We start from the raw sequence: 15,406 nt of genomic DNA on the forward strand, positions 1-15,406 counted from the left end.
CGCGCTCAATCAGATTGAACATTTCGTGGTGGACTGCGGTCAAGGTCCGCAGGTCCCAGTGATCGTCGGCGTGGGCCTGGTCGGCAGGGTTTCGACGATTGTTCTGGGCGAGAATTTAGCAACTCGGAACAGCTCTCGCGTGTCCTTTCGTTCGATTGTTCGGGCTGCTTGTGCTATCTGTGTACCGGCTACCCACGAGAGCATAGATTCGTATGCTGAGCTTGCCGCGCAGGTGATCGGCTCGGTGGGAAAGCACTCTAATGCGTAACGAGGTCGACGACTGCCTTCTGGATCCAGCGTTGTAGCGCATCGGCAGAAGGTCTGCGGATTGCTGAGGTTCCAGGCAAGAGCACGCTTTTCCGTAAGGAAGGGCAGACGGCCGTTCGGAAGAGTGCGAGGTGGCTATGGAAAGTGAGAGTCCGGCGAATCAAGGACAACGCTTGGTCCGTCAAGTTGGCCGCCTTCGTCTGAGTTTGGGTCGTGGTGCGTGTCATTCGGTTCATCGTAGTTGGTCATAATGGTCAACAGTGAGTCGCTTGACGTTGGGTTGTCCGTCGCAGCAAGTTCTAAGTCGGGAACAGTTGGTGTCTCGGTTGTAACTGGATCGGTCCTAATGGTCTTCGTCCGTCTAACGTCCTCTAACTAGGCGGCAACGTTCTGATCTTCCATCCTAGGATTTGCAGCGGACTTGGCCGTCTCGGCCGTCTCCCAAGGGAGATTTTCTTGAGGCGCCTCGTCGTTCTGTCCTGTCGTAGCCTCCTCTTCGAGTTCGGGAACGGGTGTAGTTTTGTTCGTAGTTGGTGCGCCATCGGCCGTCTGAGCCGTCTCTCCGGGAGATTGTTTCCAGACGCCTCCTTGTCCTCCTGCTCGAAATTGAGCAAGGGGATTCCGGGTTCGGTGACAGGTGTAGTTTGGTTTGTGCCAGAGATGCGCTTGATGGTCGTGGCGAAGAGCTCGAGGGTCCCTCCAGTTGCGGAGGCGTAGGATTTGGGACCAGGCAGTAGCCCTGCCCTCGTTTTGGTGGCGAACTGCGCCCGGCGGCGGACATCTCGCTGACAGGCGCAATGTCCGAAACGCCTTCTTCATTCTCGTAGTGTCTCTCCTGGCTTCCCCTCATGGCCATAGTGTCCCTCTCGTCCATATCCTTCATACCTTGCATAGACCCATTGTCATATCCGTCTTATCTTGCCCTTCCAAACTTCGAGGCCTTCGTGCGAGCCGATAGAGACCATTGCCAGTGTATTAAACGTAGCATGCGGCGGTGTGGGTTCTGAGTGGTGGAGGATGAATCTGCTGATGTTGACTTGCGACGGCGGTGTGGGTTCTGAGTGCTGGAGGATGAATCTGCTGGTGTTGACTTGCGACCGAGTTGTCAGCGTGATGTTGACAATTCTCTCTCCGAGTCCTTCTTATTGCGCGAAGTTCTTAGACCGTCGCAGCTCGTACGATGACTCTCCTCACAGGCGGGTTCCAAGTCTCTCCGTTTATTGCCTGCCCTGAACAAAGAAAGAAACCTGCTGATCTACCGGAAAGATCACAGCTCAAGTCCCGCCTCGGTGGACAGATCAATGAGATCCTGCTTCTTCTTCTTCTTCTTCTTCTTCTTCTTGTTCAACCACGAGTGCGAGATGGTTGTGGGTGTTCGCGGAGGATGGCGTCGGCGGTGGTGGTGAAGTTGTCGTAAAGCGGTGAAAGTGGTATAGTTGCCGTCGCGCGGATCGGGCGATGATAGTAGTAAGGTCGACGAGGTAATATATGCGCAGAGATTGAGTAAGGTATGCAAGTGTGAGCAGTGAGCTTGTTGGCCTGGCATGGCATGGCATAACCCCCCTTGCCAGTGCCAGCTATTAGTGTAGACTGGCATGCTAATAGCATGCTAGTCCGAATAAGGCATACCAGCTGTTGCTAGAAGGTGTTGTTTATAGTAGTAGTGTTGTTTATAGTAGTAAGGCTAGTAGATAAATTAAGTAGCTATAGGCTCTATAAATACACCGTTAATTGCTCTACTATATTTTGTTTGTTTGTTTGTTTGTTTGTTCTATTTACGTCCTATAGGAGTCTATAACTATGTAGGACAGCTGTCTCGCGACAGTAGTCTATCTATGTATAATCGTTGTTCTCTCGTATCTCTTAACCTTAGGGAAAGACCCGTGCCTAGGATAGTAGTAAGCTAGTATCGAAGGACTTTAAAGAAAGACAAATAAAGAAAGGTAAAAGGAGTATAGGCTAGACGGTCTCGTCTTCGCCTCTTACTAGGTACTAGGACCTAGAAGCAATCTTTATATCCGAGAGAAAGGTAGTAAGGTATTTCTAGAGTTCCTTATCTTCTACTATTTCTAGTAGAGATTGTGCTTGTTGTAGCAGTAGTAGCCTAAATACATTATAGATAGGGTAGCTACATACGAGGTGTTCTACTGTTTCTCGTCGTCCGTAAGGGTAGTCTAGCGTCGTTGCGTGTCTAAAGCAATAGAGATAGGACTTTAGGTATCCGTATCCTAATAGGATAGTATAGAAGGCACTAGTTAAAGCGCGTCTTCCTCCTATTCTATGTTTTCCTAGCGAGCTCTATAGAAATCGACTAAGGTAGCTATTTGTATTCCTAGGTACCTTATTAATCTCCTATTATCTTGCTATTTCGTATCGGGTTTTCTAGACGCTAAAGAGATTGTCTTTTGCGTAGTTAGCCCTCTTATGTTCTACGAAATGCTTATATTGTCGGAGTCGATAATAGAGTAGTTATATCTGTGTTCTCTATTATTTTTGCGGAAGTATCTCTCTCGAGTCCTTATATTAGACTTCTCGCGTATCCGAAGGCGCGCTTTAGATAGCGAGTCTTATAGGGTAGTTTTTAGGTAGCTTTGCTACGCGTAGAGAGTATAAAATTAACTATCTTTCTAGGCGTAGATCTAGGGGGAAGAGATTTAACTCTACTTCGGACAGGACGTTTAGGGCGGTACGGAAAACGCCTAGGATCTTTCTACAAGCTTTACTTTATAGAGATACTAGAGGTTTTATACTCTTTTTTAACCGCTACTAAACTAGGGCCCTGTAGTCTGCTATTATAGTAACGTAGGCTAGGTAGATCTTTCTTAACAATATAGAAGATAGACCGCGTTCGGTATTTGCTAGTCTTTCTAATTAATAGAATGCTGCTTATGCTTATGCCGATCTTATTATAATATACTCCTTAAAGGTAAGACTAGCGTCTAGCTAAATCCTAAGCTACCTTATTACTTTCTTTACTAGGCGAACAATATTGCTGTTTGGAAGAATTACTAGGCAATCGGACCCTTTCCCTTTTAAGAAGTGTACTAGGTCTGTCTTTGCTAGGTCGAAAGTAATCGAGTTCTTCTTTCCTAGGTCTATTAGCCTTCTTGCCTTATGTTCTAGTACCTTAGAGTTCTTCTTAAGGGACGTAGACGAGGTAGATAGTCTAATGTCGTCGACGTAGGAACTAGGAGTAACTCCTTATAGCAAGAAGAATATGTCGCGCGTATAGATAAGAAAGAGGATAGGAGACATCGGGCTGCCTTGCGGAACGCCGATCTCTATATCCTAGAATTCCTATATCTGTCTATCGAATACTATTCGTAGGTGTCTATTGCTTATAAACGACTAAACCTAATGTATAAGGCTATGCGGAAGCCTTAACTAGATTATTATTCTTAACAGTTAGTTCTTTGTAACGTAGTTGTATGCTCCTTTTACATCGAGGAAGATAACCGAAGTCTTCTTTTTCTTTCTTCGATTCTCCTCGATTTCGTTTGTTAAGAGAAGCACCGTATTAATAGCCGATTTCTTCTTTCGCCCTCCTAACTACGAGTTATATAGAAGGGGCTTCGTCTCTACGATAATCCCTAGGCGTTTTGCAAGTATTCTCTCGCTAATCTTACTAAGATAGTTTAGGAGAGAGATAACTTGGTAGGCCTTAGGGACTAAATAGTCTAGTTTTCCCGGCTTTGCTAGAACTACGCCTGTCGCAACTTTCTAGCATCGGGGGTAGTATCCTTCGTCGAGTAGCCTACTGTATATACGTAGAAAGGTAATAGGAATAGCGCTGTACGCTTTACTAATAATAGCTTGCGTAATACCGTCTAGGCCCGGCGTTTTTCCTTTTACTATCTTCGTGCTATAGGCGGCAGCGAGTTCCTCTTCGGTTAGCGTAGTCCAGCCCTAATCCCCGGCTATATACGCTTCCTAACAGCTAGGTAGAGGTTCCTCGGTAGGAGGGCGCGGAAATAAGGCTTCGGAGAAGGCCTTACATTTCCCCTCGAAAGAATCTTTATTGTTTATCGTAGGTATCTATCTTCGGCTGCTATTCCTAGTATAGGACATAGCTTTAAAGATAGATTTCGAGTCTTCCTTTTCGAGGAAAGCGTTCTAGTAGTTCTTCTTAGCTGTTTTAATAGCTTGGAAGTACTCGTTTCTTGCTTTCGTATACGCCTCTTTCTCGTCTAGCGTCGGCGTACGTCCGTAGGTAAAGGTCTGTCTATATGGGCCCTCGACTAAGTTAATAGCATGGTTAGTAGCTCGATGCGTTAGCAACGCAGAAGCGGAGTTAGAGTTAAATACGTCGGTGTAGTCTAAGAGAGCCGTAGGGATTTTAACTACCTTTACTTCGGCTAAGCCGACGGTGTATGCGAGGCGCATGGATCCTACAGGTGTTACTGTAATCTACCCGACGATAACAAGCAGAGTCTTGTCGTTCCTTAACTCTTTCTTTAATCTTTTGTACGAGATCCTGCCGATGGTTTCGGTCCCTAGACCCTATCGCTAGGTTCCCGCACCGACCTAGATGTTAATTCCTTTCGTCGTTATAGTGTGTTGTCTAAAGAGGATCTCTAGTCTATCCTTGTCTACCCTATATATAAGTATAGTGTGTTCTTTGACGATACCCTTGTCGTCTATTATCCGAACAGGAACATTATACACGCTATAATAGGTTATGCTTTAATCTTAAAGCCAAACTAGAGATAGGAGTTCGGCCTCGACTATTGCGAGGTTATAGCAAACTATAAACTTCTGGTCGATTAGGGTGATTTGCGACCCTGTATTAAACGTGGCGGAGACTATGCGATGTCCCTGCGACAATATAATATCGACCTGTCGAGTAATAACCTGTCTAGCTTCAATAGGCCGCACTAATTTCGGCTTCGTTATACTTTGTGCGGTTACGACGAAGCCTATCCTTTTCTTAAACCGATTAGAGCTCGGTTTGGATTTCTACCTCCCTATCCTTTCTAGGGACAGGTAGTTAAGATATAACCAGCCTTTCCGTATGTCTAGTAGCTGATAGTAGAGGATAAATCGGCGGGGCGCGAAGGGAGATTAGAGCCTCCTCTAAAGCCCCTACGATTTCCTCTACTACGATTATTACCGTTGCCTCTCTAGCCTCCTCTACGGTTATTCCTATTAGAGTTTCGGCCCTAGCTGTTATTTCTTGGCTCGCGGTTGCGAGGCGCTAGCGTCTTAGAAGGTTCTAGAGGTCTCTAACTAGTGCTCGTAGAGGGAGCTTTTGCATCCTTAATGTTCTTTTCTATACGAGACGTAAGGTCTATAAGCTTTGTGCGAGTAGTTAGTATTATATTGTAATCTATAATCTTAATACGAACATCCTTACGAAGTCGCATATAAAACATATACAACGACTATTCCTCCGAAGGCAATAGTAGAAGCTAAGCTTCGATGCTTTCTAAGTATGTAAGGAACGAGCGTGCGGACTAATCCTTGCCTTATACCGCGACGCGATGCTTCTTAAAGGACTCGAGCTTACGAGCATCCGGATCGTCTAGTAGGTTGTTAAGGAATTCTATAAATCCTACCTAAGTTACTACGGTACGCAGGTTAGGGTTGTTAGCCTACCAGCTGTACTAGCGTTCTCTCGGATCGTAAGAGTAAGCTAGGTATTGCATAGACTATATAACCTTCTAAGAATTACTACGGAACGACTGCGGTACATTAGTAAATACAAGCTCGCATTCGAAGCGCTAGTTACGCAGCTCCTTTACGCTCTTGCCCTTAAGGTTAAAAGGCTTCTTGATATTAATCTTGGCTCTTCTAACTCCGGCAAACTCTTTATCGGACCGCACCCTTTTATGTCTAGTTACGCGACCGTAGGCGATATCGTCTACTAAGTTCTTATTAAGTTCCTTTATCTTTCTAAGCTTTTTCCGAAGGAAAGCTTTGGTAAGAGCCTCTTCCGCAGCGACGGCAGCCTAGAGGTCGACTATTTCGTCGATTTCGGTATTATCGTCTTCGTTTCCCTTGGCGGGATCCGCCGGCGGAGTAATTGCGTGCTCTTCCTTAGAGAGTGTCGAGGTGATATCGTCACCTTCCTCTTAGTCGGCAATAAGGTTATCTTAGTCGTTATTAACGACTTCCTTAATACGACCCGCATTAGTAGCAGCTTCGGCAGTAATGCCCTGTTTATCGGGCATAGCGCTACTTATAAGTAGCTCGTCTCTTCCTATAGCGACCCTAGTAGTTCGCTTAGGTAGCATCCTCGGACTGTTACCCTTATAGTAAAGGTTAAGGAAGAATTACTATGTAATAATAAGTAGTAGGGATGTATAAATAAGCGTACTACTTAGGTGTGCAATAGTGTAAGGATACCGTACTATCTGGTGTAAGAGTAATTCTTACCCTTTCGATCCGCCTACGGCGGCTACCTATTTAACCCTCGAGAGATGGACACGAGTCGGTGCGGAATAGGTACGGGACGCCTACGACTTGCTACGCGACATCTGACTCGCACCCGCATGTGCATACCGCAACGATATCGCAGGGACTTTGCAACAACCTAAAGGTCCCTACGGTCCGCCTGCGTTCAGCCTTGGCGCCTTTCACAGTAATGCCCTCTTTGCTACTAACTAGTTAGGGTGTAGCTCCTTTAGAATAAGGTCGACGAGGGCGTCGTTAGTGCCGATGTTATCGCACATAAAGTATCCGAGTCGTCCCTTCTTATCTAAGCTATATTCCTTAATAACCTCTATTAGAGCGGCCGCCTTGTTAAGAGCTAACTTCGCACTATAGGTCCTTCTAAACGCTAACAATCGCTACCGCCGCACGCCTCTACTATCGATAAAGTAAGCGAACACGCTAAGGATCGAGTAGTTGTTTAGCGACGTCCAGCTATTAAAGGACAGGTAAACACTACTAACTACGCTTCTTAGCTCGCTCTAAACCGACCGCTTCTCGATCTCGTATGCCTCTATAATCTACCGCCGAATCGTCGATGCCGCTCGAGGCAACAGTCCACCTATTAAAGAGCTAAGGAACTTAATAAGGTCGCGGAAGTACTCGTTCTCGACTATCCTAAAGGCAATATAGCAGTATACTATCTAGCGTACGAGGAGGTCCTTAAATTTAGTAAGGGCATACTACTTAGTAAGCTGTTAATATACTACACCTTCTATAAAGGACGTCTTAACGGCCGATACTCTAACAACTGCCTCGCTAGTTACTCGGTTAAGCTAGTGCTTGTTATATAGATAATTAAGTAATAAGCCGTTGCTATTGTAATAGTATAGTAATACCTACTCGTAGCTAGACTTCTTATACTAGTAATAGTAGAAGTACCTCCTCGAGTCCTTAGAGCTTATTAACGCCTTACTAGCCTTCTAGATAGATAATGTTAGCTTACGGCTCTTGCTAGTCTTAACGAGGGCTAAGCATCGAGTGTATTTAACACTATTAATAAGGAAGGTATCCTTCTTAAGCTCTGTATTAAAGCGAGGGTTTAATAAACAGAGCGTAATCTTGTCGGTTACTAGCTTAGCTCTAAATAGCGAGAACATAGTAATAGATAGAACAAGAGTGTTGTTAGATAACTAGATAACTACACTATTGTAGACTCGACATAGAGGTTGCAGAGTCTGCTGTTATGCAGTGCAACAACACCCCTGCAGCCCTATGCTATAGCATCTTAATAGCAGTAGCATAGCATAAACAACACTGCTAATGCTAGCTAACAACACTAAGAGCTATGCTATTTATGCTAACAAGATGCTAATGCCAGCCATGCCAATAGCGTGCCAGGCCAACAAGCTCACTGAGTGTGAGTGTGATGATGAGGGTGTGATTTCCACTCTCAAGAATCTCCCGTGCCATGAGCCGCAATTGACTGAGCCATTGCAAGTTCAGCGTCTGCCTCCCTCTGCGATGCTCCTCTCTCCTCACTCTCCCCGCTATGGCACCTACACTGGCCTCACCGACGGCCAATCACGGGATTGCTAGGTGATCATCTTGCTATGTAACAGGCCGCGTTAACAAGCACACACAAGGATCTTGCGCCACTAGCATCGACTGGATTGGTTCACGCCGGATTGCAAACCTCGCAGCAGAAAGAGCAAAACGCATTCATGCCAAAGGGAAAATGAATGAATGGGAATGTGATGTCGAGCAACGACTTCGGACACTATCGATCTGGGCCGACGCACGGTGCTTCACTAGGCGACGAGTCGGGTTTCGCATAGGAAGAGGAAGGTGCATCTCCGATGGACGTGAGCAATATCCTTTGGAATCCCTGGGTGCCACGGCGTTGGCAAAGAGCATGGGGTCATGAGCGTGGTTGGAAAGTGAAGTTGACACGGCCGAGGACCTTTTGATAGTTCCAAAGTGTATTCATTCCATGCTCAGAAGACGATCTTCCAACCCGGCCGTTCGAACTTGAGGAGTGGTGCGGCTTAGTTGCCTGCTTACCAACGACACTTCCGTTCAGCGGCAGTCTTGGCCTTCTCAATCTCTTGACGCTCTGGGCGGCGGAGGGCTTGGTGGCGCTCCTTTATGACATCGAGGTCTTGTGCACTCTAGCCAGGTCACGCATGTCTCCTCCAGCCGCGTTAAACAACGAACCGGAGAGACGACGGCGGTCTCCCATCGTGCACTCTCGGCCAACTACAGGATCATCCTCCACTCCCACTCAACGACGAAGTTAAGAGCGGCGGCAGCAGCCTTACGTCATGTATTGCGCCGATGGCAAAGGTCACGTTTCAACGAGGTCCGAGCACCAGCAGTCTCTCGTTGCAGAAGCTCGATAACAACGGAGCCGAGAGCGACGGCGGGACTGAAAACGGGCTGATACATTCAGCAAAATCTTCTTCGCCACGCTTCCGACCGTACCTGCTCCTTAGCGGATGATGCCTCCGCCCGTTCCATCACACAAACCGCTCTCCGCCCAGCTTACCGCCATATCACAGCCCGCAATCCAACTCACTCCTTCTCGGATTAACAAAGCATTCATTGGAACATGTACTACCCATCGCCGGTGCTACATTGTTCGGGTCCTCCGCAGCGTCCAGGGCAGCAGGCCATCACTGCTGTGAGCCTGCTGTCGAAGGCCCGCAACGAGGATCTGCAGTGCATGCTCGATCTCGACGGCGCTCACGCGGGTGTTGCTGGCATGCTGTCCGCCGGACTCCTCGCTTCTCTGACGCTGTCATACAAGCAGGTTGGCCTCGGATGCCGGTATGTGGGGTGGAGACACGTCGCGGCGGCGGTGGTCGTCGCGAATTTCGGGGCGTTGCGGCGGTCGTGACTCTGCGTTTGCGCCGGAAGCGCTTCGGGGGAGCCCGGTGGTGTTCTCGAAGTGGTGGGAAGTGTGGCGGACACCCAAGGCCGCAGTCCGGTGGTGGAGGTCGTACTGGATGCGCTTAGCCTGTTTCTGTGCATCCTTTGTGACATGGAATATAACACATACGACCTAGTAGCTACCTTCCCTGGCGGAACTCTGGCTTGGACCAATCTGCACCACAGCATGAATTTGGCCTGGACAGCACCATGTCGGTAAATCAATTAATAGACGCAAACCTCAAGGTCACGAAAGGCCGTACTTTGGCCTCTTGGCCTCCATCAGTATTGCCGTCTTCCCTAGCTTGACCTCAATCCACCGATTCTGCCAACGATTGATCAAGATTGCGTATGAAGAGTCGGTGGAGGGTCTCAAAAGTGATACTCCCAGCCTCAAAGCGGTGTGTATCGACTGACACAATATACAGAGCAACGAAATGAAGGAACGGCTTTCCTTTTCGACTGTCAGAAATATGTGGATGTGTAGCAACGAGTGCCGCATGATGCTCGTGCAGATGACCCCGTTTCTTGCAAAGGCCTCGGAGCCAAGTCGGAAATGTGTAGGTCCGCTCAAAGGTCCTTCTCCCTGGGCGGTGCAGGTCAGCTATCTTCGCATCAAGCGCCTCCTTCTCGTCCTGCGGCCGACGGTTTCTCGTGATGTAGCCGGGTCCCAGATCTTCCTTCTATGAGATTTGAACACCGTGCGGTCTTCTGTCCGCGCAAACCTCCGACTTGGACGTAGAATTGAGCGATAGTTAGTATGGGTCGTGGTAGTGTGTTGGCTCCAGGGTCGTTTCATCCCGCTACAGACCTGCTCCTCCAACCACACTGCACTTAATTCTGCCAGCTCAACCCAACTCTTCCGGCTCTCGAATACTAGCAACGTTGTCGAAGTTGGCCGAAGTTGGAGCGAGCCGCGAGATTGAAGTTGGAGTAAGTGTGGTGCAGCTCGTTTCCATCGTCCACAGGAATAGGTCCAAGCAGCAGGGCGGTGATATCGAGGTGAGGTAGAGCCGGAGGTAGGAGCTGCGGTGGTTTGTGCGGTCGAAGGATGATGTCTGGTTGTACTTCAAGCAAGGTCCAAGGGAGATCGGGACAATGGGAGTTGCGGGCGATAAAAAGGCGGCAATTCGCCCTCATGCTGTCCACCTGTGCTTTGCGAAGTATGCTGCTGCGATCTATAGCCAAGTTTCTAGAAAACAAGAGCGAGAACCTCCGCGGCATCGCCTCTCCACTTCCGTTCACAGCTATCCCTGCTCCGTATTCTCAAGCCTCTCCTTCTCGCCTTCGGATTCGTCCCAAAATGGCCCAGCTTGTCGTCCAGTGTCGCCTTCTGCACTTCGTACTCGTCCGCAGCATTCCATGCCGCCTTCGCAGTCGAAGCATGAACGCATCCTCAACCATATCGTCCAGACCAGCATCGCCGAGCTTCTGCTTGAGAACTTCCTTCAGCATGTCCAGGCCCTGCAGCGGCTCTAAAGTATTGGTCATCATCATCCCCTCCCAGTCCTCCTCTCCGTCTTCTTGCATTTCTCCAGAAACTGCATCCTGCTTTGCTGCCTTCTCTTTCGGCGACGTTGTAGCAGTATGCAGAGGAAGGCAACTAGGGTTGAAAGGACGATGAGAAGGAGGGCACACGCACCTCCACACGTTCGTGCTGCCGTGTTTTCGTGAACATTCGTTCCTGGCGTCAGTGATAGAGGTCGAGGCATCTGCGAAGGCTGGCGAGAATGTTGCTGTCAATGGGAGCGATTCCCGCAGTGATGAGGATAATGAGAAGAACGTGAAGAAGAGGAAGAAGAGGAAGAAGAAGAAAAAGAAGCGCACAATCAATGAACCTGCCACCTTCGTTACAGGACAATACAGCGGCCAGGATTTTGACGGCCGGCAGTCGTTGTTGCAATCGAGTTTCGGGTGTAGTGGGCTGGCGGCGCAAGGCTTTTAACAACTCGGCCAGTCTTTACAACTCGGCCAATCTTCCAGACATCCATCGCACGCACACACCCAGTCATCCTCCTCATATCCCGACCGCTGACGCTCCAAAACATCGGTCCCGGGCTGTCGACCTCCCACCGCCGGCTTCGTACCTTCTGCCTTCCATGACCCTATACTCGCTATGCACGTGCCTCTGGCTTCCAGCTCTTCGCTCGTCGCGAAGTTGTGTCGGTATCCTAGATAGTTCGGAGCCGTTGTTCGCTAAAATGGCGCTGCTAGGACAGAGGCTTCCGGACGAGGCCAGGGGAGTCGATGGCGAGCTCCGCCAATTTCACCATCTCGTAAGGCAGCGTGCAGCGGCTCTCGTGTCAGTCAATCCTGTGTACCCGTCTTAGCCTTCATCGTAGGGTCTAGCCTGTCCTACGACAGGCGTGGATCTTTTCTCTCCCTTGGACGATCCGTCGAGTTCTAGTACTGTCGCCGCTGTGGGTTGACTCTGCGGAGGAGGGTGTTGGACAAGGTCTGCGAGCCGCAACGTAGATAGTCCTCCTGAGGTGAAAAGCTCTCAGACACACTTCTCTTCGCCGCCGCGATTTGCCTGTTGAGCGGTCTGTCGGGTGGCGGTCGAGTAGTCTTCAGTCTCTTCGAAGACAACGATCTGCGCGGCGGCGCCATGTCTTCTTTTGACGTCGAGTCTGCAGGAAAGGCTCCATTTTCGCGTTGGAATACTGAATGGGTGTCGTGAAGAGCAAGAATTTAAGCGGGAAGGGATAACATTATTACGCCTGGGCTGAGCTTCGAGCAAGGATTGTTGCTGAAAAGCAAGCGGACTGATGGAATCGAGTGCGTGGCAGGTGCGTGCAGCGATTTTCCCGATTCCTGATGCGAGTTGACCTGTCTCCATTCCGAGCCCGCTTTCTCTTCTGGAAAGTCGGCTACGATGGCGGCCCATAGTGACATTTAGGCGGATTCATCGATTTTCAACTTTACAATAACACTACCACCACTACTATTGTCGCCAATTGCTTGTATTGTCGCTATACAGCTGCGCCAGTCACTGCGCTAGTCACTCTAATTATCAACAATTATATATAAGTGCGCGCTAATACGCCGTTTGGTTAGATAAGTGTTATTTTCTTCGACTCTTAAACCTCTTATTAACACCACTACTTCCACCACCTCTCGTCGTCGCTCGTAGCGCGCTCGCTACACAATATATATATCTCGTAACATCGCACCGCGCGCGTACGTAAAAATAGCTAGTTAGATACTACTTAATACGGAACTTAGTAAGGCTCGCGACCCCAATCGCCTACGCGGACTCTCTCTCTCCGACGACAACGACGATAAGCTAGCGACTACATCTACTATAGCTATCGCTCCTACTCCTTAGCTGCCTGCCGACCTTCTCGTCTACGACAAGCCTACTACGGCCACCTCTAAAGACTTCTGGTACATCTCCGACCTCTAATAGAACGATGCCCTTGTTAGAGCACAGAGCAGCAATAAAAACACTAAGAAGAGCGGACGTCAGATGCTTATAAGATACAATTATGTACGTAGAGTTATAGAGACGGACGAAGGTAATGTAGCTCGTACGGCTCTTAGTAAAGCTCGTAGGCTAATAAAAAAAAACAGGCATTCCGGCGGTTACCGAGTGCGGCTAGTATAAGGATCGCGGACTCGAGTATAAGACTTCTACGACTCTCCCTACCTACGCCTACTACTACTATAAGGGCAAGCCTCCGTGTTTTGCTAGAGATTAGGTTAAGATTAAGGAGGAGCCGGTAGAAAAGAAGTCTATATTAAAGGAGGCAGTTAGTAGCATGCGAGGTAAGATGAATAAGGCGTAGGACAAGATCGCTACGTTAGAGTCGGAGGTGTCGGATTTAAAGCGTAAGATTAGCGGTTTAAGGGGCTTAAAAGGTTAGCTGAAGGAGGAGCTAATTAAGGAGATTATAGACGAGGTTGATAACGTGCGGAGCAAGTCAAAGGCTGCTATTACTAAGATTGAGCAGTCGGTGTTGTAGTATTAGCGTACTGTCAACAAGAAGTTCGGTAGACTAGGCGTAATAGATTAATAGATAGATCGATTTAGCCTGCGAGCTCTCCGCGAGCCTTGCGAGCCTACACGTTAATACCTAAATGAATGCGTTGGTTACTGTATATCTCCTTAAATCCCTCGTTTTTATGCTTGAATCCCTCGTTTTTACGCTTACGAGCGAGCCGTTTTGGCCTGCGAGCACGCCGCGAGCCGTTTTTAAGGAAGAGAATTAAGATATTAAGATATTAAGCTATTAAGATATAAGATAAACGTTTATTGCTCCTTCCAGCTGCGAGCCAGTCCGTTTAGTCCGCGAGCACGCAACGAGCGAGTCGTCGGTAGCGTATATTTATTAGATTCGTGTATATCAGTCCTTCTAGTTAGCCCTGCCCTTCTCGGTAAGCTTAATAGTCCGCTCGCTCCGTCTGGTACTAACAGCTACCGGCTCGTTAACCTTCTTCTTCTTCTTCATCTTCTGCTGCTAAACGATCGGCTTAACTACCTGCTTAACGACCGGCTCGGCGACCTCCTCTAGCATCTCCAAACCCCCTTGATTAGCAGTGCTAGTAGCAGTGCTAGGGGCCTTCGACTTTAACTAAGGCGTTAGCATCGTCGTTGTCGCTGACGAAGAGGGTATCGTCGAGTCCGAAGGGATCGCTAGCGCACTAGCTACTGCGGAGGTAATCGTCGAAGAAGCACTGTTCTCCTTGGCTCGGTTCGCGATGGCTTCCTTAGCCCTTGCTATATCGTCTAAGCTGTCCGTATTAGGGTCGAGCAGAATATAGTCGTTAGGCTGGCTTACCGGCGAGGATTAGAGGTCGCGGCTGGCAGGGCGTTTAGAGCTAGAGCGCTGCTAAGGCTAAGGGCTAGAACGCTCCGCCTGCGAGGAGCTAAGGGCAGTGCGAGCCATACGAGAACGGCTTGCGAGCCCTGTAGACTAATCTGCGAGCGCCTTGATGTTACTACCGGACGGGCCTGCGTCTATTGCAAGGTAGCGTGCTTCCGGTGCGAGCTGGCTTACGAGTAGGTAACTCTGGCCTACGAGGACTTTCTTGCTGTCGACGCTGGTGTAGCTGTTAGTCCATATAAACGGATAGTAAATAACGCCGTCCTTATCCTTAAATACACGCCCGTTAGGGTGTAGGACAGTGCTATCGGTCTACAAGTCGTGGCTAATTACATACTAGAATATAGGCTCGCTGTCCTTCTTTACGGAGCGTTTCAAGTCCATATATACCTAGCTATCGTCGTGATTCTTCCAGCCGCTAGAGTAGATAACGTAAGTGATCCGAACGGTCGCTAAGGGGGCCTTGCCAGTTGTCTTTAGATTAAACAGCTATATTATCCTAATCGTAGTATTCGCAGTAGCTACGTTGTTAGCGCCGAGCTTAATAGGCTAATTCCTGCTATACTCCTTCGTTAAATGGATGTCGTAGTAGGGCCTCTTATCTCGCCGCTGCTTTGTAGCTACGCTCTCGTTTATTAGATACTCTAAGAAGAGCCGTCTACGGTTATGCCTCTAAGCGTTTTGGAGAATAGTGTCTATCTCGGCAACAACGCCTTGTGCTTACTATAAGATCTTATTGCGTTTGTCGGAGTAGACCGGCGTTGCATTATCGTTAGCGTCCTCGCCGTCTACAGGAGGCTCCGGATCTGTAAGGGTAACGGTATAAAGGAAGCACTTAGCAGTAAACAGCAGCAGTAGCTTGTCCTTATCGTCCTAGGCACTACCTCTCCTCGCACCCTTACTGTTGGCTAACACCTCCCTTAAACGCTTGGCCCTCTTAGCCTCCTTTAATAAGTTGGCGGCAGCGTTAGGTAACTTACGGGCCTTCGTCTTAGCTGCCTTCTTTATCTTAG

At 48.6% G+C, this 15,406-nt stretch overlaps 2 protein-coding genes across 2 annotated transcripts; one reads left to right on the forward strand and one right to left on the reverse strand.

Moving 5' to 3' along the window:
- Positions 1 to 9,247: 9,247 nt before the first annotated feature.
- On the forward strand, positions 9,248 to 9,983 carry MYCGRDRAFT_98030 (uncharacterized protein; the record flags this gene model as incomplete). The annotated part of the gene is made up of 2 exons (XM_003846878.1): positions 9,248 to 9,465; positions 9,800 to 9,983. 2 exons carry the CDS (start codon positions 9,248 to 9,250, stop codon positions 9,981 to 9,983), a joined length of 402 nt encoding a protein of 133 aa, XP_003846926.1.
- Positions 9,984 to 10,443: 460 nt separating this feature from the next.
- MYCGRDRAFT_98031 (uncharacterized protein) lies at positions 10,444 to 12,177 on the reverse strand (the record flags this gene model as incomplete). The annotated part of the gene is made up of 5 exons (XM_003846920.1): positions 10,444 to 10,745; positions 10,914 to 11,042; positions 11,210 to 11,288; positions 11,572 to 11,738; positions 12,078 to 12,177. The coding sequence occupies 5 exons, from the start codon at positions 12,175 to 12,177 to the stop codon at positions 10,444 to 10,446; spliced, it is 777 nt and encodes a 258-aa protein (XP_003846968.1).
- Positions 12,178 to 15,406: the final 3,229 nt, after the last annotated feature.

This window comes from Zymoseptoria tritici, chromosome 20 (assembly GCF_000219625.1).
Source record: "Zymoseptoria tritici IPO323 chromosome 20, whole genome shotgun sequence".
In the NCBI taxonomy this organism is placed as follows: domain Eukaryota; kingdom Fungi; phylum Ascomycota; class Dothideomycetes; order Mycosphaerellales; family Mycosphaerellaceae; genus Zymoseptoria; species Zymoseptoria tritici.